This window comes from Dermacentor variabilis, chromosome 11 (genome assembly GCF_050947875.1).
Source record: "Dermacentor variabilis isolate Ectoservices chromosome 11, ASM5094787v1, whole genome shotgun sequence".
Classification (NCBI taxonomy): Eukaryota; Metazoa; Arthropoda; class Arachnida; order Ixodida; family Ixodidae; genus Dermacentor; species Dermacentor variabilis.
Genome location: NC_134578.1, coordinates 31,673,350 through 31,694,514, shown reverse-complemented (window position 1 = coordinate 31,694,514; position 21,165 = coordinate 31,673,350). Strand labels below are relative to the sequence as shown.

At 46.4% G+C, this 21,165-nt stretch overlaps 1 protein-coding gene across 5 annotated transcripts in view; it reads right to left on the bottom strand.

Moving 5' to 3' along the window:
• LOC142564766 (ubiquitin carboxyl-terminal hydrolase 47-like) overlaps positions 1-21,165 on the bottom strand; it is a 72,166-nt gene that overhangs the window by 5,427 nt on the left and 45,574 nt on the right. For 4 of the 5 annotated variants that reach the window (XM_075675914.1, XM_075675917.1, XM_075675916.1 and 1 more), the window contains 12 exons: positions 17,556-17,698; positions 16,927-17,020; positions 15,597-15,688; positions 13,323-13,406; positions 12,680-12,760; positions 11,917-12,032; positions 11,087-11,205; positions 6,196-6,326; positions 4,184-4,231; positions 3,367-3,497; positions 906-977; positions 614-765 (listed from right to left, as the gene is read on the bottom strand). In XM_075675914.1, the coding sequence (XP_075532029.1) occupies positions 621-765; positions 906-977; positions 3,367-3,497; positions 4,184-4,231; positions 6,196-6,326; positions 11,087-11,205; positions 11,917-12,032; positions 12,680-12,760; positions 13,323-13,406; positions 15,597-15,688; positions 16,927-17,020; positions 17,556-17,698 (1,256 nt within the window). In that variant the 3' untranslated portion in view covers positions 614-620. The remainder of the gene's footprint in view (positions 1-613; positions 766-905; positions 978-3,366; positions 3,498-4,183; positions 4,232-6,195; positions 6,327-11,086; positions 11,206-11,916; positions 12,033-12,679; positions 12,761-13,322; positions 13,407-15,596; positions 15,689-16,926; positions 17,021-17,555; positions 17,699-21,165) is intronic. The other variant, XM_075675915.1, reaches the window with a different exon arrangement.

Below are 21,165 nucleotides of genomic sequence, written 5' to 3'. Positions count from 1 at the left end.
TGTGTCTCATGTCACGTGATGTGCACAGATAAATCGTATGTGCCGCCTTGACTGCATGACGCTATCAGTGTGGGCTGCTTTGCTCAAAAGGAGTTTTGGGACTTTCTGCCCGAGCAAGAGCCATTCTGTCTTTTGTGGCTTCAGTTAGGCAATATGAACCTTATCAGTAATCGCGAACATGAGTGTACTTATGCATTTGTGCCTATGGCTTTGATCAAATCCATCGAAATGCGGCCGCCATGGCCGGGATTCGATCCCGCGACATCGTGCTCAGCAGCCCAACACCATAGCCACTGAGCAACTGCAGCAGGTGCGCCAAACAGTGATCAAATCTGGATGGCGCCTCTGCCAATGTTTCGACAGAGGGGTTTACCTTCGTCAAGGAAACAAAAACAAGTCCCGAAGAAGACAAAAGTCCCCTTGCTGAAACATTAGCTCTAAGCTAAGGCCTCGTTTGGTTGGCCGCTTGTGATCTACCATTTGTTGTGCATGAGAAAGTGCCAACACGCTGACAGATCTGTTTTTTTTTTTAGTTATCACTACTTCTTGCCTTGCAGCTATGGCTGCACCGTATCGTGGCATACCGACAAGGTGACATGCAAATCACACTCACTGCTTGCTCAGTCCAGGTCGATAGGCACAGAGTGAAGGCTGGGTTTGATGTCTGAGGACAGCGCACTGCTGTCGTTGGGTGGGCTGCCCATGTAGATCTTGAGCGCACGCTCTTTCCTCGGGGACGGGACGGCCTTGACGCCCTTGGGAGCCCTGCAGACATGTTTCGCCCGTGCTCATAGGCCTGCTCCAAACTTGCAAGGCCCCTGATTCTACTCTCCCGGTTGCATTTACACTTCCAGTCGCTCGACAATCAGCTGCTACCAGGAAAATCAAACAGGGCAAAAACGCACCTGACATTTTCTCGACTGGAGATTTCTTGCTTCTCCTCCTCTGTTAGCTCCTTGAGAGCTTCCGTTCGGTCGCTGCATGAAATGTATGGAGGCATGAGTCACCGGCAGAGTCTGTTGCAAAGTCAAATGATATATACAGTCAATGGACAGTGCAGGAGTCCACGTTTCCCCATCTGCTCTATTTCAAGAAATCATACACCTTCAGGTGCTTTTTCCTGTGTGGAATTCGAAAGGAACTCGTGTGTTCCTGTGTTCCTTGTGTGTTCTTGAGGAACTCGTGTGCAGTATGCTCAATTCTGCCCAGCATGAGAAAATTTAAACGGTTTTCTAATGGCACGTTTGGCTGGTCGAAATGAAACGGGGCTCCTTTCCCGCGCTTCCCGCTGTACATACAGCGCCCTCTGGCGGCGGCACCGTAAAGCCATGCAACGTCCGCTGAGCATCGGAGAAATTAAAGGGATCTCTTGTCACTGTAGAGCGGCACATTACCGGTGGCAATTACCTAATTACCCAAGTTATCTCGACGACGTTCATTGAAGGATAGCGCACACCAGTTACCCAAGTTGGTATCAAAGGAGTTCAACGAGAGCTGCACAGATTAAGCGACACACACAAAGTGTTCTAAGTCAGCATAAGTAAACCAAACCTAATTTTAAATAATCCTCGACTGACCGACTGGATAGCTAGCTTTCTTAACTCTCGCTCTCAATTAGTTTCATTTAATTCCACTTCGTACTCCACTGTAAATGTAACATCAGGTGTTCCACAATGCTCTGTTCTGGGACCTTTGTTATTTTTAATCTTTATAAATGACCTTCCGAACAGTATTAAGCCAAAAATCAGTCTTTATGCCGGCGACTGTGTCCTATACCAGGTAATTTCTTTTCCGAGTGATCACACCTTACTTCAAGATTCCTTCAACAGATTTTGCACCTGGTGTACGGACTGGCAGATGCGCATCAACTTTCAAAAAACCATAGTAGTGTCATTCACAAACAGCCATTTTCCATCACAGCATGTGTACGCTTTTAGTAACAGAATAATTCCACGGGCACGGGTGTACAAATACCTTTGAGTTATTTTCACACACAACATGCAGTGAGTGGTCCCCGCATAATATTGATCACATCACATCTACAGCACTAAGAAAATTAGGTTACTTGAGACGAACATTATCTAAATCGCTTAAAGACACCAAATTACTAATGTATAAAGCGCTCAATCGTCCAGTATTAGAGTACGCTTCATGTGTTTGGAACCCGTATAAAGTGTGCGACATCAACAAAGTCGAATCGGTACAAAGGATGGCTATTCGCTTCATTTGTCATCGCTATGATCGTCAATTTTCGCCCTGATCTGCAATGAATTCCTTGAATTTATCTCTTCTATGCACAAGGCGACATATAAATTCCATGAAGTTGTTACATTCGATTATTCATTCATGCTGTCAACTATCTGCTGATGATTACATTAGATATGCCAGTGCTCTTCCAACCAGACGTTGCTACTCCCTCAACCTAAAGCCTTTCTTTGCATGTACTAACACGTTCCAACACAGTTATTTTCCAAGAGTTGCCGAGTGCTGGAATGAATTACCCGGTTCTGTTCGTGAATTGACACGTGATTTTGTAGAAGCACTTGTGCGATAAGATTGCTTCCCCTTGTTGTTTTTTCTATTATCCATTATGTTCAACTGCCTTTGTTTCTGTTTCTTATGTTTACTGTATTCCACTCCTGCAATAGCCCTGAATAGGGCTGCAGTATTTGAAAATAAATAACAAGAACTGAAGAGCGGTACGTACCCAGTGCCTCATAATGAGTCTTGCATTCCCGGTCATCCATGTCGGCATCAGTTTCATTGAACAGTGGCACACAGGCGCACAGTGCCGGATACCGAGTGCCCCATATTGGTTATGAACCTCATTTCCCTTGGCACAGCAGCCTGATGCGCTACCCATTCCACCATGGACCACTCGGAGATAGTAAACCCCCAGAAAGTGCGTACAGTACCTCAAGAATGCTAACTGCATTAAAAACCACACGCCCCATAATCTCTACATATTAATCTGGCCAATCCTATTATTGTGGCTTCATTTGGAAATGCTTAAGTTTTTAGTGGGGTCCCATGTGATGACACACGATTACAGAATGTGGGGTGTACATTTTATCAAGTAAAATATGTATTGACACCAACAGGAACATCAAAATTCCAACACAATACCAAGCTCTACCTTTACATTACGTATTCGCAAAAATCCACACACTAGCAAGGATCATGCCCTGCAAAAACATTATCAAGAGCATTGAGCTTTCATATAGCGAGTATGTTTATCCCTGCTCTCACTGCAATCTGGCTCATAATGCCTCCAGCCCTGAACACATCTAGAAAAAGAGTACCAGTACTAAAAAAGAGTGCCAGTACTAGAAAAGAGTACCAGCGAGTGTAGTGTCGAGCGCTTACCGGTAGAGCACCACGAGGCCGTCCTCGCCTATGTACAGTGGCCAAGAGATGAGGGAGGGGGCCGAGCAGTGCCACTCTACCTCTGTGTGCACAGTCAGCGATGACACCGGGCATGGGAATTGACCAGGGCACTGTATTCCCCCCAGAAAGAAAGGAGACTATACATATCCCATAAACACATGCGACATGAACATGCGACATGAAACCTGCAAACACAAACATATCCACGCAGTCAAAGGCATTCGCAAAGGCCAGTCCCGTGATAAAAGTGCAGAAATTCCCCCATCGACTTGTTGACTGACAAGTGCTCAGGCAAATGTTCCAAGCATCATCAGGATGATCCCGTTGGTCAGTTGTCTGGTCATCTGAACACGCGGCTTTGATTGCTTTGTGTACACGTGCAACCAAAGCAGGCTACTTATGTTGAGTATTATTCAAGTTCTGGGTCTGGTCCTATGAAGCACAATTCCCGGGGAGTAATCAAAGTTGTTGGTTCCTCATGGTCATCAAAAAAGTCCGAAGTATTTGGTGCCACCCAAAGAGCAGTGGCTGGCCGGATGGTGGCGGTGATAGTGACAGGATGACATGATGGCATTACAAATACGACAATGATACAATGACAAGGACAGCACAATAGCCCATACACTGCAGACTCGGGATTGAATTCTAGCTGGGGGTTCTGTAGGCAAACTTCTGCCGAGAGAAGAGAACGTCATAATGAAAACGATCATGACGCCTGTAACGGATGTCCCGAAACCTTAGAAAAGTACAGTCAAAAGCTATCACTAAAAATTAAGCGTTACACTTGGTTACTCACCTTAGCAATTTCAATGACCGATGGGTCCAGGCCACTCAGCTCGGACAGCTGCAAAAATTTCAGATCGATACAAATGAGAACCTACAATGAAGAATATGAAAATATCACAAAGCAAGCGTATATAAAAACTGTGGATTCATGATAAGAAAGGTTCTTAAAATGAAAATCAACTCACTTGAACAAGATACAAGAAGATAGAACGACTGGCCCAAGAACATATTTTCAGCAAGATAGCTTTACTTTGTTTTCCTAGTGGCTTTCTGTACATGGCCATCACTGGTTGGTGTAAGTTTACTGGCAAGCCATTTGCAAGCAATGGGTATGGAGGTACCATTATGTATAAACGAAAACACAAGAAATTATCAAGTAGAACACCTGTTACAAGTAATACAGCAGACGTTCAGTAATTTGACTTCACTTAATTATATTTTTCAGTTAATTTGATCCCAACCAAATGTCTTGGCCTGTGCACACACTTTTCTTTAGGCCTAAACTTCCATTACTTCGTTCCTAAAATTGGCCTTCGCTGCATAACCTGAACTTGACCAGTCAGCAAGTACACACTTGTTGATCCCTGTGGAGACTCCAACTGCGACCCCTTTGGGGCAGCGTCTGCCTCAGCAAAGCTTAGACAGTTAATGCACTAAACACATCAAAACGAAACATATCCTGTCAAAAGCGTCCATTTTTTACCGGCCCCAGGAGGATTTTGAAGCAATAACCACCAATGTCTGATTGCGGTATTTACCCGTTTCTAATGTGCATCTGTTTCTTCTTCAAGAAAATTAGGCCGAAAATTGCCTGCCCGGTGCACAATTGGGTACGAAACCAAATCCGCATTTGTGGCATTCATACACTTTACTGCACAACATGACTGTGTTGCGGCAAAGCTGACTAAATTACAGTGTGGTAAAGTTGACTTTAGGAAGCCAGTTGCTTTTGCACAACACATATTTGATCCTTGCTCATTTTTTTTTGCTAAGAAATGGGGTGCGTGTTTGATTTATACTTCGTTTAGGAGCTTTAATATCATCTCTATGTTAGTTTTTTTAACTGGGACAGATAGAAAGCGGGTGCGTGTGTCATCTCTGAGCGTGTTAGGTTAGAATCGGACGAATACTGCGAAACGAATCAGTGGTGCGTCTCGTCATTCTGCTGATCCTGTCATGGTTGCTGGAAGTCGACTAACTTGAGAGCCAAAAATAGCGTGGGCCCCAAAGGAAGCACAGAAGCCAAAATCGCGCTGCTATCCCGTAACGTGGCAGGAGCGCAATTGAAAGAATGCACGCTAGTTAGCCATAACTTGCTCGCACTCTGTTTATCCACAACTATACAGTGTTGAAATGGGTGGAAACAATCACCAGCCCTGATTTGTGCACTTGTACAATGAATGCCAAATACAATGAGAAAAATTTTGCCGATTGCACCTTGATTTAGGGCTGACTCAATAAATGACGCAACTGAGAAAACTTGCCTAGCTTTTCTGAGAAGCCAGGCGAGCTAGCCATTGGCTTTGTGGCACATGACATGCTCGATACCACAGACATCTGCTTTTCGTGTCTGCGTAGTGCACAGACACACTACTTCTGTGGACACCCGTAATCTGCATGCTACTAAGTGCAAGCCTCGTGCTCACACCATTCACACTAATCATCAAACTGTCTGAACAAGCTGATTTTGGCATGATCTTGCTTCATTACAATGGACATGAGCGACTGAGGCAGTCTCCTGCTGCTTGAGGAACCAATCAAAAAGGGATTAGTCGATTGATTGATTGGTTGGTTAACAGGTTTAACGTCCCAATGCATCACTGGGGCAGAGATACACCATAGTAAAGGGCTCTGGATGAACTGACCAGCTGGTGTCTCTTAACATGCACTTCGATCTAAAAACGCGAGCATTTTAACATTCTCGCTGCGACTGAAATGTGGCCACGGTGGTGTCGAGTCGAATCAACTAAGGCTGCTACGTGAATGTGCATTCTTTCAAAGAGAAAAAAAAGCTGCCCGCACCGCGTCCTTGAGTGCTCCGACAGTGCGCTCATTGAGAACCACTTCCTCCAGGGGGTCGAAGGTGAAGGTGGAAGGCCGCCAGCGGCGTACAAACAGCACCAGGCTGTTCGCAGACACAACCTTTTCGGGCCCTGCATTTCAGGAGCATATACACGATAGAAAGACTTGGTCAGTTTCGCCTCACTGCTGTGAAAGCTCAAGGTAGCTGCAGTGTTTAGTATAGGTCCAAGCAAGACGAAATTAAACATTAGCGACAGGAATCCTCTGTGTGCCTGCATCTCACTCACTCACTCACTCTCTCACACACACACACACACACACACACACACACACACACACACACACACACACACACACACACACAAAACAACAACAACAAAGCAATGAAGTGTTGAATTATAAACCAATTACAGTTCAGACCCCTAATAGTATAGCTGTTTATAGTGCAGGACTGGATATTATGTGGTCTCTTATGACTCCCATCTTCCCACAGAACTCAGTATATGCATATTGCTTACAGTGCAGCTGCATGAGACAAAATAGCAGTTATAATGTAGGTGCTAGAAAACCCAACAGACAAGCGAGACAGCGAGTGTGCTTCTGAACTAAACATGCCATCTGGGGAGAGAGCGACCAAGGTGATGTAGAGGTCAAGACGCGGGGCAAGCGAACAAGAGGAAAAAAAAGTGCAGCAGCAGTGTGCTGGCTCAGCCGGAGTGTGCTGGGGGTTGCCTAGATGACGAAGAAGCCTTTTGCTCCGATCGCTCGTTAGCGACACCTGGTCTGCACAGAACATGTGCACATGTCGCTCTTTGGTGGTTCCGCCAGTGTGCGGAATGTAAATAGAGTTGCCGACAGATTTTTTTCAGACATGGACAGGGTTGCAAGAATGTCTGAGTTATCAGACAGGCCAGAAAAATTAATTTTGACGTTAGAATTGAAACTCCGGCACCATGAAAAAATTTGGTCAAGGCCACGAGTGCGTTTCGTATTCACACGTCACAATGCGAGACATTGCGAAGTGCAGATATCCTGTGTGCGACCATGACTCCATGAATGGTGTTTGAACTGTGTTCCAAGAATGAATTCTGGGGTTTTACGTGCCACAACTACGGTTTGCGCATGAGGCACGCCACAGTTGGGGGCTCCGGATTAATTTTGACCACCAGAAGACCTTTAAAGTGCCCCCAATGCACAGGACACCGGCATTTTTGAATTTCGCCCCCATTGAAGTGCAGCCGTGATTTGACCCCGCGACTTTGTGCTTAGTAGCGCAAAACACCATATTCGCTAAGCCACCATGGCGGGTAACTATGCTACACAAATTCATCACTTCGGAACGTTGTACACATATAAGCTTTCGTCATTGCTATCAGTATGAGTAAATACAAACGTTTCTGTACGTGTTCATGGTAGCTGCCGGCTGATCATCTGTGAGCGCCACATCACGCGTGCTGCTACTAGTTCGGCTTGTGTGCACGATCTCGTGCCACATCTCCGTGCAATTCGTCTACGGATGCGAACATATGCCAAGGGCGAGCTTTTCGTGACGGCATGCTGCCCGACACCCCCTCCAGCTACATAAAACCAGCGCCGCCTCGTTGGGAATCGGTGGCTAAAGTTGTGGCTTCGTGCTAAGTCAACAAAAGGTTTCACGGTTGCTGTACGACACTTAGGAAGTGGAGGAATCCTCTCGCCAACGAAAGTGAAGGAACATCCCGGTCGTGTGCTTCGATTCCTGGACGCATACAGCTGCTTAACCCTGTGTTCTTTGCACGTGCATAGCAATTGAGAAAGGTTGTTTTGGTTATAGTGCGGCACTGCTTATTGTGGGGAAATTCGTGACTCAAGCAACTTACGTTTGTGCGATTCGGCACTGGATGCTTTGGTTTACGCGGCCACCAGTGTTTCTGGTGCTGCGCCCAGCTCGCTATCTGCGCAGAGTGCCAGGAACACTCTCGGCCGCATATTTCGACAAGTCTGACTGGCTAACAATTGGAAGTGTTACAGTAAAACCTCGTTATTTCTACCCTCGTTAGTTTGGAAAATCAGATGATTTGGACTCGTCCTTTGGTCCCGGCAGGCGTGTGCATTATATCATGCAATGAAACTTGTTAATTCGGAAGCATTTGGCCACAGATTAATTTGGACAACTCTCAAAGCTCGACGAGTACGAAGTGCTGCAAAGTTGCGTCGCAAAAGGGCAGAAATGGCATTATCATCCATCGCAACGATGTGGCGGAGTCCGCATCGCCGTAGTCATCAGTGGAAATCTCAAGTGAATGACGGCAACACCAGATTTCTTTGTCCCTATTCGTGCCTTTAAAGCAGTTATTGTTGGGTTTACTGCCATGGATAGCACTGCATTGGCTGCGTGCCTTCATGACTGGTAGTCTCCATCCATGACTGCATCTATAGCGGCCACAATTTTGTCCACACCTGTTGCGGCAAACAGTAGTTTTGTTTTGACTCAGTGCATGCGCCGGTAGCCTCCCTTCACGACTGCGTAGTCGCCGTCCATAATCACGTCGGAAGCGGCAGCAGTTGCAGTAAACAGTAGTTTCGTTTTGACTCGGTGCAAAGCTGTTTAGGATGAAGAGCACCTGTTACATCGTGATGGATGGTGACCAGCTCACTAGTGCAAAAATAATCGGGATGTGCACGTGGCAGTGAAAAGCGTGTCTCAAATGGAAACGTGTGCCGTGGCCCCGCTGTGAAGGAAGTAGTGAGGCCTTCGCCACTGCGAGTGCTAATCAGCTACGAGTTGACGAGAATTGCAGTTTCCGTAGTGCTTTTGTGCAATATGGAAATAGGATTTGCTCATTCATCCAGTAAATAAAGTGTGTTGACACAGCAAGCATTTCTTTATTGTTTTCTTGATACCCTTGATAATTTGGCATTCGATTAATTAGGAAATTAATTGGGACCGAGGTCTCCCTGCACCACCTCGTTGCCAAACGAGGTAGTGCAGGGAGACCTCTGGTGGTCAACTTTCGAGGTGAGGGAGGTGGTTGCCAAACTGGCATACGAGAGTTGCCTCAGTTGCATTTCACCTCCGCTCAGTGGGAACAAAATGGGTTGCCCGAACCACGTCGTATCATGGCTTTTGAAGAGGGCGCTCGACAGTAACCCAGTTAGTAGAATTAGTGCACAACACATAGCTAACTATTGACAACCAGAAACAAACCGATTTGATACTGTTAGATTCTTCTAAGGCGTTCGACCACGTGTCCTAGAAAAAAGTTCACCTTAAAACTTATTTCTGCCTTATGTGACAGTCTTATTGTTCACAGGATTCAACACTATCTGATCGATTACAGTTCGCACCAATTCATGACGCATCGTCCTCATTAGAACCTTCCACATCAGGTGTGCGTGCCCCAGGGCAGTGTCCTAGTGCCTGTACTATTCCTTCTATGCATTAAATGATTTGCTATCCATATGCAGTGTGAAATTTCGACTATATGCAGATGATTGCATTTTGTGTGGTGAGTTTAACTCACCAGCTGATCAGGAGACACTTAATAAAGCATTATCGTCCATTCATAAATGGTGCAAAGATTGGCAAATGATAATTACCATGCAGAAAGCTGCAGTGCTCACAATAAGACAGAAAAAAAAAGTTCATTACTGCTACACAATTAATAACAACGTGATTCCATCGGTTGACAAGCCCAAATATTTGGGTATAGCAGTGCTTTCACATGATCTCAGGTTTGAAACTCGTGTAGGCAACATCACATCATCTGCATTGAAAAAGCCTTCGTTTTTTTCTTAAGCGTTCTGCGCCCCCTAAAACGAAACTACTAGCCTCTACTACACTGGTTCAACCAACCCTAGAATATTCCACAATTGCTTGGTTTCCTCCCTATTAAGCTTTTATCACAACTAGAAGCTGTTCAGCGTAAGGCAATCAGGTTTGCATTCAACAAATACACACAAACTGATTTACCCACAAAAATGATAAAGCCAGTCAACTAACTATTGAAAACAGAGTGAAACTAGCAAAACAGAAGTTCTTGCTCCAATGTTTAAGAGACGAGATTAAAATTGACCCATACAAGTTAATTTTTTTGACCATGACAAGACTACCAGACCAACTCGACACAAGCATTCCCTAATGCTGGACAAACTCTCAGTCAAACTGCTTTAAATATTCATATTTTACAGTTGTACTTAGAGAATGGAATAAATTACACCGAAGAATCACTAACATTGAGTCATTAAGCAGTTTTGTATCCTTAGTAAAAAAAAAGCACTGCTTTCATCTCAGTTACAATAACTGCTATTACTATTTTTTTCCCCTTTAGCACGTTATCTTCGTCACCCGGGCTGTAACACTAATGCCTGCACAAAGTACCTGCTATGCAGATGACGATTTTACTTATTCGGAATTTCCTTTCTTTATTTCTTAGTTTCTTCCTGTGTACACACATTGTATTCATGATTGCATAAGTACTGCATTGTTATGATGTTGTAGTTTGATGCTATAATGTGAAAGTATAACGTGGACATACTTAGGATACTACATCTTGTTAACTGATGTTACAATGCTTATGTTTCAAGGTTTTCACACTGCGTTATGTTACGCTTGAACACTGTATTATGAATTCGCCTGTTTCTATTCATGACTTGGCGCTGTACTTGATTCTGCGTCCCGCCCGCTAGTACCTCGCAAGAGACCGGCAGTATTGTAATAAAATAAAAACGAATGCTTGTCGGCCTCAGCCCTGCATTTCTACAAAAGCAGAGATTGCGTGATAAGCTGACCGCATTCCATGCCTACAGGAACAGCTCAAAGTGAACATAGCATTTGTACAATCCACTGAAATCTGGCCGCCTCTATAAAGAGCTAAGAAAAACAAGCTAACAAGAAGAAAGGTCAGCTCACCCTGAAGCACCTCAAGGAATACTTTGTGTGAGAGAAACATAGAGGCATCGCTGTCTATCCGGTCCGAGTCGAGGTACACCGAGCCCGGGTTGCCAGAGATCTTTTTCCTGAGTCGACACCTGTGAGCACAACAGGCAAAGAAGGCACTCATCATAATTCCACCCCTGTACATCAAGGTGTAAATACTTTATACATACATTAAGCATACTAAACTACAATTGCCTTATGGCTAAACCCCATGTGCGCGACAGTGACAAGCGATGGCTTAGAGCGACGGATCGGGCCGTCGCTTGAACAGATCGCTCAGTCTCGTCGCGCTATCTCTCGTTTCTGCCCAAATCTAGAATTCGTCGCTCGTCGCCCGGAAGTGCTATGAGCGACTAGCCAATAGCGCGAAGCCGGAACTGGATGTACATCACTCAAGTACTACCGATTGTGGCATGGAATGAGCAAACAATTCAATTTTTATAGTGCAAGGATAAGAACCTACTGGAATACCCTCAGAAATATTTTACGCTGCTTTTTACAGTAAAACACATCAATTTGAAGTTAACGCACGCGTCATGCTAGTTTTGGCTTCTATATTGCTGCCCTCATACCGGCAACACTGGGGAGATGTCGCTCACAGTCATCACTTGCATGGGGTACGACTTGTAGGCGACGAGCGAACGCGGCAGCCACCTCCATCGTGTCGCTTGTCGCTGTTGCGCGCAAGATCGCTGGCATGGGGTTTATACTTTAAGCATTTGTTGGGTGTTTCAGTTCGTTGCACTTGCAAGCATAAGTTTCAATACTCCCTGACCAGCGCACAGGTTAAACAGTTTCATCACCTGTTCAGGGGAATGTCCCGACCACAGCGCTCGCGGATCTTGTGTAGAATCTCTTGCTTTATCTGCAGCACTGTCGTGCCTTGCGTGAAGATCCAGTCTAGAAGAAACTTGCTTGGCTTCACATGAGAGAGGGGGGGAGGCGAGAAGGAAAAGCAGAAGGTGAGTTACATGCTGAAATAAGAAAAGGTGTGTAGATTACACACAGCAAATGGCATTCCTCGCCCTGTGCCAAGCATATCATTGCACAATGCGACCAACGCTGCGGTCAATACACAGATGCATCTGGAGATTCATACATCTTGCCTCAAACAATTCACACGCAAGCGCAGCCTGTTTTCTCTTAGGACATGGAAGGCATAGATGTAACGCTCATGATAAAACCAAGCACAAAAGCGGAGCTCCAGCATTTGCGGCTAGCACTTCATTTGAACCATGACCAGTGCCCTCATAAGTTGGGCAAATGTGCAATGCAGAGAAATGCATTTGTGAATTAGGAAAAGGGCCTATTGTACTCTTTAACTAGAGTAAACCCCTGATATAGCAAAATCGCTTTGTTTAAAATATCGCTTTATTTGAAGTGTTCCTTGTCACTGCGTTACCATGACCACCTTGACTTCACTTCTTTTAACAATATACTGCTTACAATAAAGTCAATTTCCTGTCCAGATTACTTTGTTAGAATGCGGGTTTGTTGTACAATACTTTTGAGATGGCAAGAAAAGTTGAGCTCTTAAAGCAAAAAAAGGAAAACCCGCCCTCTCACCTCTGGAGCATTTGGCGACAGGAGGTACACTTCCATGCGGTGCTCGCCAGACTTGAGCGCCCTTCCCAGCTTGATGACGAGCTGCGCACAGACCACAAGCTGTGAGGGACACAATGGCCCACTTGGGCTCGGTACCATCTTAAACTGGGAACAATGACGCGACCGGTTTGACCGTGCCCGCAGTGCGCGCCTGACCTCTGCCGGCGCATTCTTTCATATGTTGACTAGCGTCGATGCAGACATTCAAATTATGGGCTTTAACGTCTCACAGCTACTCTGGGGGTTACTGCGAGAGATGCTGTAATAAAGGGGGGTGGGGGGTGGAGTGGCCCTGGATTAATTCTGACCGCCCTCAGTTTTAACACGGCAGGCTGGTCGAGTTGGTGATAGAACATGTTCCTATGGGTGGGCAGCGCAACACGGACGTAAGACGAGAGGAAGTACACAATACGTCTAGTCTTTCGTACGGGTTGCGCTGCCCGTTCATAGGAACATGCCCTCAGTTGTCGAAAGGGCACTTAAATGTAAGCACACGAGAGCTTTTGCATTCTGCCCCCTGGCAGGTATGGCACTGTGCAAGATATTTCCCCAACTCCTTTTTGCGATATGTGACAAGCGTGCCTGCTTTGACAAGTGTCCTCACCTTGGTGTCTTCTGCATAAGAGGCAAGGTTGTCCGACAGCTTGGTGCACTCGAATTCCTGGTTGTTGGAGTACACCCGGAACACCTGCATTACGCAAGGAGTGACGACCAATGTCAGGTCAGTTCTGGCAACTGATGCAACTCAGCCTGCATGCTACATGGTACTAGTTTATTACACAGGTGTCGAATGATTAGTAGGTTACTGAATAAATCTCCTATAAAGATTAGCCATTCCAGAATGTACTAAGAGGGACAAAAAAATCTGAGTACATTAAGTTTGGCTGTCAAAAAGACAGCCTATGTCAGTTTCACATCATACAGGCTAGAATGACATACGCAGAGACTTCGCTTGTGCCTATGTCTCCGGCATTTCTCAAGCCTCTGGCAATAGCCAAGTCAATTCCCAAGCCTAGAAATTTGTCTTTAAAAATTCCCAAATCTCTGGCTTTACAAGTCTATGGCTACTCCTATTACTTTATCTATGTTTATGCAAGGTTTGGCCATTCTTCCCAATGGTGTTACAGTTGAACCTCGATATAACGAATTTCAATATAACAAAATCCTCGATATAATGAAGTAGTTAACTCTTCATCACCTCTTGTCCATAGATCATGTATTTAGAACTTCAATATAACAAAGTGCGTTTCTATGTCATTTCCATGTAACAAAATTTCACTGCTGTCGCAAAGGAATGCCGAGATAGTAAATGGAAAGTCCTGCAGATGCAGATGGTCAATGATCGCCTTACGAGCGGCTGCTTGCAAATGCACCTCTCAAATTCTGCGCTGCGTGACAAGAGCGACAAATAAAGTGGAGCCCTTTATATGTTCCATATAAAGTCCGAATGCGATAAGATCCTGTCGCCCCAATGCACTGTGCGCCTTAGGTGCTAGTGAAAGTGTGCTTGGTTGAGACAAGAAAGACTGTGAGCTTCGTGAGCGACGCCTTCCTGTGCGAGCAAAGGGCAAGAGAGGGAGGGGAGCTAGCTTGCAGTAATGAGATCAAGCACGCGTGAGGGACGGGGGTAAGTTGGCGCGCATACACAGCCACGCAGCCACGCACCCTGCTTTAGAGGTAGCCTGCCGCATGTGCAAAGAGTGGGTGTGTCGAGACGGCAGGGCATCATGTAAGCTGTTTTCCCATGCGTTCAGTATTGGACGTTGCATAATCTCGAGTTTCGGTGGCCCACTGAAGCGAGAGGCAGATGAAGCACGTGCTCCCCACTGTCAGCCCTTTTCCTAATAGCGTCATCTCAGTGCGGGCAATGCTATCAGCCATGGGGGCGGAGTGCATGCGAAAGCGCGGCTGGCTTCGCTTAATTCGTGCCGCAGATGTTCAGACCTCCTATGCGAAACACGCGAGAACGCTTAGTTAGATACAATGAAATCGCCAAGCACTATCAGCTAGGCAGGTGGATATTTCCCCCACCTCACCCCAAACTGAGACGCCGCCAGGCAGTCGTCTGGCGACGACTGCAGACGCACACCTTCTCCAGTCCGGTACAATCGCGGCACATTTTCACCGCGCAATACTCGAGTGCTCTTTGCAAGTTATGACAGGCAACTAGAGCGATGCTCTCGCACACGCTGTGGGAGTGTCCTGTTACAGCTGCTAAAATGGCAGCTAACTAAATGACTGCAGCTAAACTAAACTGCAACTGCAACTAAATGACAGCAGGTAAAATGGCAGAAGCTCCGGAGGCTCTTGCGTCGTAGCGTGCCGCCGCTCTGCGCAGCTCCAACCTTAAGACAAGAGTGAGCAGTTCAGCGGGCCTGAGAAGTGACGACGAGGCAAGGACTCGTAGTTACCTCATGGGAGACCTGAGCCTGGGTCGTTAAACTTTGCTGGATTTTGTGTAAAGTCGTTTCCATCCATCCACGTGAAGACATCGGCAACGTAGCATGAAACTGCATCATCCTTTGCAGACTCCCAAATTTATCAAAATGAATTGTTTTCTCATTCAAATTAGCTTTTTTGATTGCTCGATAATTTGGAAAATTCTGTGCCCTTTCCGTATAAGAAAAATTGATCGGTGACTGTACTTATTTGCATAAAAGGTCGAATTTCAATACAATGAAATTTCAATATCACTAAGCAAATTGCCGATTTTACCGACTTCGTTACATTGAGGTTTAACTGTATGTAAGTGGGCTCTATTGGGTCGTTTCCAGAGCCACAGCCTGGTTCATCTTCAAACCAATAAAGAATGGCTCATCTTGGAGGTGAATTTTCACTTTCCATGTTTCCATGTTTCACACTTTCCATGTTGACTGACCTTGAACTGGCTGGAATCAATGCCGACGTAGGTCTCCAGTTCTTTTTTGAGGGCCCCGAATGTGATGCGCTTGTCCACGTAGACACGAAGCCCTGCGTAGACAGATCAACTCCGGTTGGCATCGAAATGTGACACACAACTATCATCAGTTCATGCTGAATGCCATTACCGTATTTACTCGCATAATGATCGCACTTTTTTGTCAGAAAAATTGACGCAAAATCAGGGGTGTGATCATTACGCGGGTTAAATTTCCCGCGAAAAGAAAAAAATTTTTTTTTCGTCCCGCGTTTGCTGCGGGACACCAAAACAAAAATGGCGGCCGGTGGAGCAAGCCAAACGCGATGTTCTTTTCTTCTCGTGAGTACATTACGTGCATTGAAACAGTTTCTTCCGTATCAGTAATGAATAATATCGTTAATATCGGCAAGTCTGCAGCAATAACGTAGCCATGTCCACTTTGAGGGGACAGAAACAGATGGGCGTGCTTAGCTGCCAGTGACATAGAAACACATGGCCGGCATGCTGCGGAAACTGCGGCATTTGTCTTCACTACTATGCTAATACGGCACGTTTCGGCTAAGGGTGGGCGAATATCTTAGCTGTGTTACAAGCGTTGGCGTATGAATAGTGTACAATGCTAACGTATCAGTGTAAACGTGGCCACTATCGTTGTCGCTAGCGATTTGTTGTGTGCCCACGAGTGCAGACGAAAAGAATCTAAAGGTGCCTTTTCTGTTGTTCTTGAGCAAAACCATTATGAAACTACAAATAATAAAGCCAAGGTAAGTTTGGTTGTAGTTTCTTTTTTTCATGGAAGTGCGGAAAGTGATGAAAGGAATGAAACGGAGCATCTGCTTAAAGAATGTCTGGTGCGTGCAGACTGCTTGGTATCTCTTCAAGAATCATTCGCGTAGCATTCGACAGATGGTAAGCGTGATCATCATTAGCTAGACTTGGCACACGACATATCGCTGCAACAAGTTCGGGTTGCGATCATTACACGGGAAAGGAAAAAAAAAAAATCTAATTTCGACGGTAAAATTCACGGGTGCGATCATTACGGGAATGCGATCATTGTGTGAGCAAATACGGTATATCTGGAGCAAAAATGATGGGTCAACCATGATCCCTTACGTGGCGGGAAGCTTTCTCTTGCAAACGTGATGTACGGGTTGCATGCAAATGTTGGTTAATTTCGCGTGCAAAGATGGTGGATCTCCATGCAACTCTCCTCCCTGTGGGACTCGTGCAGCAATATTAAGGTAAGCGAGCTGGTGCCCCCGTCTACCCTACTGCACGAGCCTGACTATGCGTGTTGGCAACTTACCGCGTCCATTATCTTCCCTGTCCGTGTATGGCCATGCACGGAAGTAGCGTCGCGGTTCCTCTTTCGCGGCCGCTGCCTCAACTTGGGACTGCTGCTGTGACAAAAGGAACAAGTGTGCAGCGTTACCACACCACCGAAAATATCTGCTGTGAATACAACATGTAACAACTGATGGCATAAACAGCCGCCTTAAATGATGGGCGAGACTGCCTTGACTGATGACACTGCCTCCGACTTGCACTAGATTTTTCAATTCGGGTGTCTTATGTGCCGAAACCATGATACGATTATGAGGCACGTCGTAATTATTAATTCTGACCACATGGGACTTCTTTAACGTGCCTCCAATGCATGGGACACGAGTGTTCTTGCAATTTGCCCCCCCCCCCCCCCATAGATTCCTGAAGAAACATCGATTCCTGAAGAAACATCGATATTCCTGAAGAAATTACTGGACCACAAAGGGTTATTAAAAATTGACAGAGGCAAAATCTGCGAGGTCTTGGGCTAGAGGAGATGGAAAGAGGGATAGAACGCAACAAAGATGGAATCTGCACAAACATTCACTTTGAGGTGCCTTTGCTGCTGCATTATTCAGTCGACTACAAAGTAAAAAAAGAGCCACTCACCGCAGTGTCACCACAGGCAAAGGCGCTGGCCTCTTCTGAGACACCAGCACCGTCGCCAATTGGTGCCGCAGCAGTGGTGGGTGCAGCGGCAGATGTGCTCCCGCTAGGTTCAAGCATGCTCCGCTTGATCTGGTCCGTCATCTCTACAAAGTTGCAGAAGACCAGCCAGTTAGAATGTGACTACAGAAGTACAATTCATGCAGACGACGGCACATCCAAATGCTAAGGCTGAAAATCTGCGTCAAGATGCTTAACCTTTTCCGTGCCATTTTTTTGTTTCTCAGAAAACTACCCAAATTTCCCCAATCTTTTACCAACTGATTTATTATGAACAGCTGTCGTTATAGGTGGTGTCGAAATCCACTTCCCATATGGTGGATCCACACAACGGACTAAATCCGTCTTTTCTGTGGCGGACAGCGCATCACATGACTACGCGTCACGGATTCATGCCGTCCGCGCGTCGTCCGTGACCCCCACGGACGGAAAATGTCGAGCTATTTTTCGCATCCGGATTCTGGGGGTCGAATGCTGTGGATTTAGCCTAGCATTCTCTACAGGATGACAACAAGCGTGGCTTTGGGATCTTTCTGAAACAGCTTCATTGCTGTTGAGAGCATTCGTGCCTGGTAGCGCGCGCGACTCGCACAAGAGCGACTGCAATGAATTTGAGCGATGAGGCAACTTTCTTCTTGCATCTCATGGAGCAGCTCCCCGCATTGTGGGACATGACTCTCACCGATTACTCGGACACGAGAGTGGAAGAAACGATTTGGCAGCAACTGAACAAGCTCTTCTCTTGTCACTCAAAGCAGCCTCCGGTATGCCTCAATGTCACTGACCAACAGCTCTCGATACAAGTGGTTTTGCATACGAGATGCTTGTTGGCGATATAGTCCTTTTGCCAACAAGACCTCTTTCGATGAAACAAGTACTCATCATCCAATTCGGACAAAACAACAGCCATTGCTCTCGCACTTCTTTCAATATACCGTATTTACATGATTGTAAGTCGACTCGAATGTAAGTCGAACCCCCCATATCGCTTGACCGGAAAAAAAAAATGAGAGCATACCCGAGGGCGCATTCGATAACGAAAATTTATTAGTAGCTGACATGGTCACTGGACTACTTGTCTTCACTAGTGCTGTCATTGTCATCGTTGCTGCGGTCCCACAGCGCGTCGTGGTCCAGCAAAATTTCAAATTTGGCAAACGACCGCACCAGGACATCTTGCAGAACAGCAGCCCACGCCAAATGCACCCAACCACACGCAGCCGTCAGGGAGGCTCTTTTGACATGTCCGGTTGGCGTAATTTCGCAGTCTTCTGCCGCCAGCCACTCGTTGTACTCACGGCGGAGCAGAACCTTAAAATTAAGGCGAAGATTGGGGCTTGTTTCATGACCACGTTGCACTTCAATGGCAGGGACTGATCACGCATTTCAGCGACGTACGCCGCAAGCTTAGCCTACAGCTCTGGAAAGCGTCGACTTCGGCACGTGGGAAATTTCTCACTTGCCGTCACAGGGTGAAAAGTCTCGCACCACCCGTTAAGAAACATCGAAATTGCGGCCCGCTGCGCAGTGATTTGTTTCTTCGGCGTAAAGGATGGCAGGCCTCTTGAACGCTTCTGTGAACGAGTGCCGAACGATTAGTGGGCCTGCAGCACTCATGACGACTGGGGAAGCATAGAAGTAGCACGTAGCCGGCAGTCAAGTGGAACACGTCAAAAAGTTGGTCAAACCAATACCAATGCCTTTCAACAGAGAAAGAGAAACCCGCGAGTGGTGTCTGCTATTCCGTGAACTACCGATACGCGATACTCCCCGCAAGCGCCGCCGTTCTGAGGGTGCCGCCGCAAATGGGAAAAGCGGCGCTTCTATCAACTATCGACACCCCCCCCCCATGAGTGTTGCATGCACTGTAAAACTCAAAAATGTTGAAAAACCCTTCCGAAAAGCGAACAAACAACCGGGATAGCGAAAAGATACAGGTAGGGCCATAGAGCAAACATAAAATTGTAACTACGTTGTAGCTCTCGTTGGTATCGCTTTTATTGGCGGGGTCATGTTTTGGTTTCGATTGCAAGTCGACCCTCCCAACTTCAGACTTTCAAATTAAAAAAAAGGAGTCGACTTACAATTGTGTAAGTTTGCACTGTCTAATGGCACTGCTGAGAAGACCACGCGTGGCCTCAGACTAGAAACGTGGCGCACTGGTGTGCCACCAGTGCCACCCGTGCCATCCACTCAGTGGCACATACCGAGTGTCCCAAGTTGGCAAGAGGTTCATTGAAGGTCGGTACATACCCAGTGCATTCATGGCAAGGCTCGCCAAAGCGTGGGCATGAAAGCTTTCATTGGAAAGGGGCACACAGCCACTGCATTTATGGTGCAGCCTGCTAGTGTGTCGGGTTGCTATCCTTGAGGAACCCTTGTGACGTGGGTTTGATTCCGCTCAGCATCGGAGTAATTTAACGAATCTTTTTAGTTATTGTAGAACGGCACATCCCCATTGGCACATACCTAGTACCCAAGTTGGCATCAAAGACAATCACTAAATGAATGAATGAATGAATGAATGAATGAATGAACTTTATTTCCCTTTTAAGAGAGTAGAGGGGCAGGGGGGGGAGAGGGAAGTCTAAGTACTCCAGTCCCCGCAGGCGTCCGTCACCACATTATGTGGCTAGATGTCCATCTACCAGTCGTGGTAGGCCTCCTCTACCTCCTCGGCCCACCTCAGGACTTGGTGCTGTAGGGTGGGATCGGAGCTGCGCAGGGCAGTCTCCCACAGCTCCTCGCTACTAATTAAGGGTTTGAGAGTGCGGGGGGGGAGGGGTTTGATGGGGCATTGCCACATGATATGGGAGAGATCTGCTGTCGGGACAGGGCAAAAGCGACACTTGGGTGTCTGGTATGTGGTGGGAAAGAATAAGTGCAAAGTGCGCGGGGTAAGGAAAGTGCGAGCGAGTTTGTAGTTGGCCCCACAGTATTTCTCTCTGGCGCGTTCTAGGCATAGAGAGAGTTGGATACATTAGGTGCTGGTGTCTGTAATGTGTGCAAATTTCATTGAAGTGTGGCACACACCTACTGGCACATAACCAGTGACCCCAGCTGGCATCAAAGAGGTTCAATGAAGACCAGCACAGACTGGTCTAGTATGGTTAAACTTGGCTAGTACGTAGTTGGCAGGAAACCTGAATCAGGTACACACTAAGCGATGGACTAATAAACTGACAATGGCAGATAAGCGGCTATAGACTTATTGGCTAAAAAACAAATTCTCACTCAAACACCCACACAAACACACGCCGACAACTTCTACTTGTGAGCAGCCAGCAAAAAATTGTATTTTCACTTGCCGCCGTGGCGGCCTTGCAGAGACTATACCATCTGTAAACTCCGCAAGGCTGCGAGCCAGTTTCTCCATTAGGCCCCACTTCTCTGCTAATGCCCGCATGACAGTCAACACACTAGCCATGTCAGATACAGAAGGGTCATCATCTATGCTGTATTCCATAAGGAAGAAGTTGAAGCGCTGGAAGCTATGGGAGCAGGCAACATGTGACTGCTACCATGTTATGATGTCACTAACAGTGGCGACTGC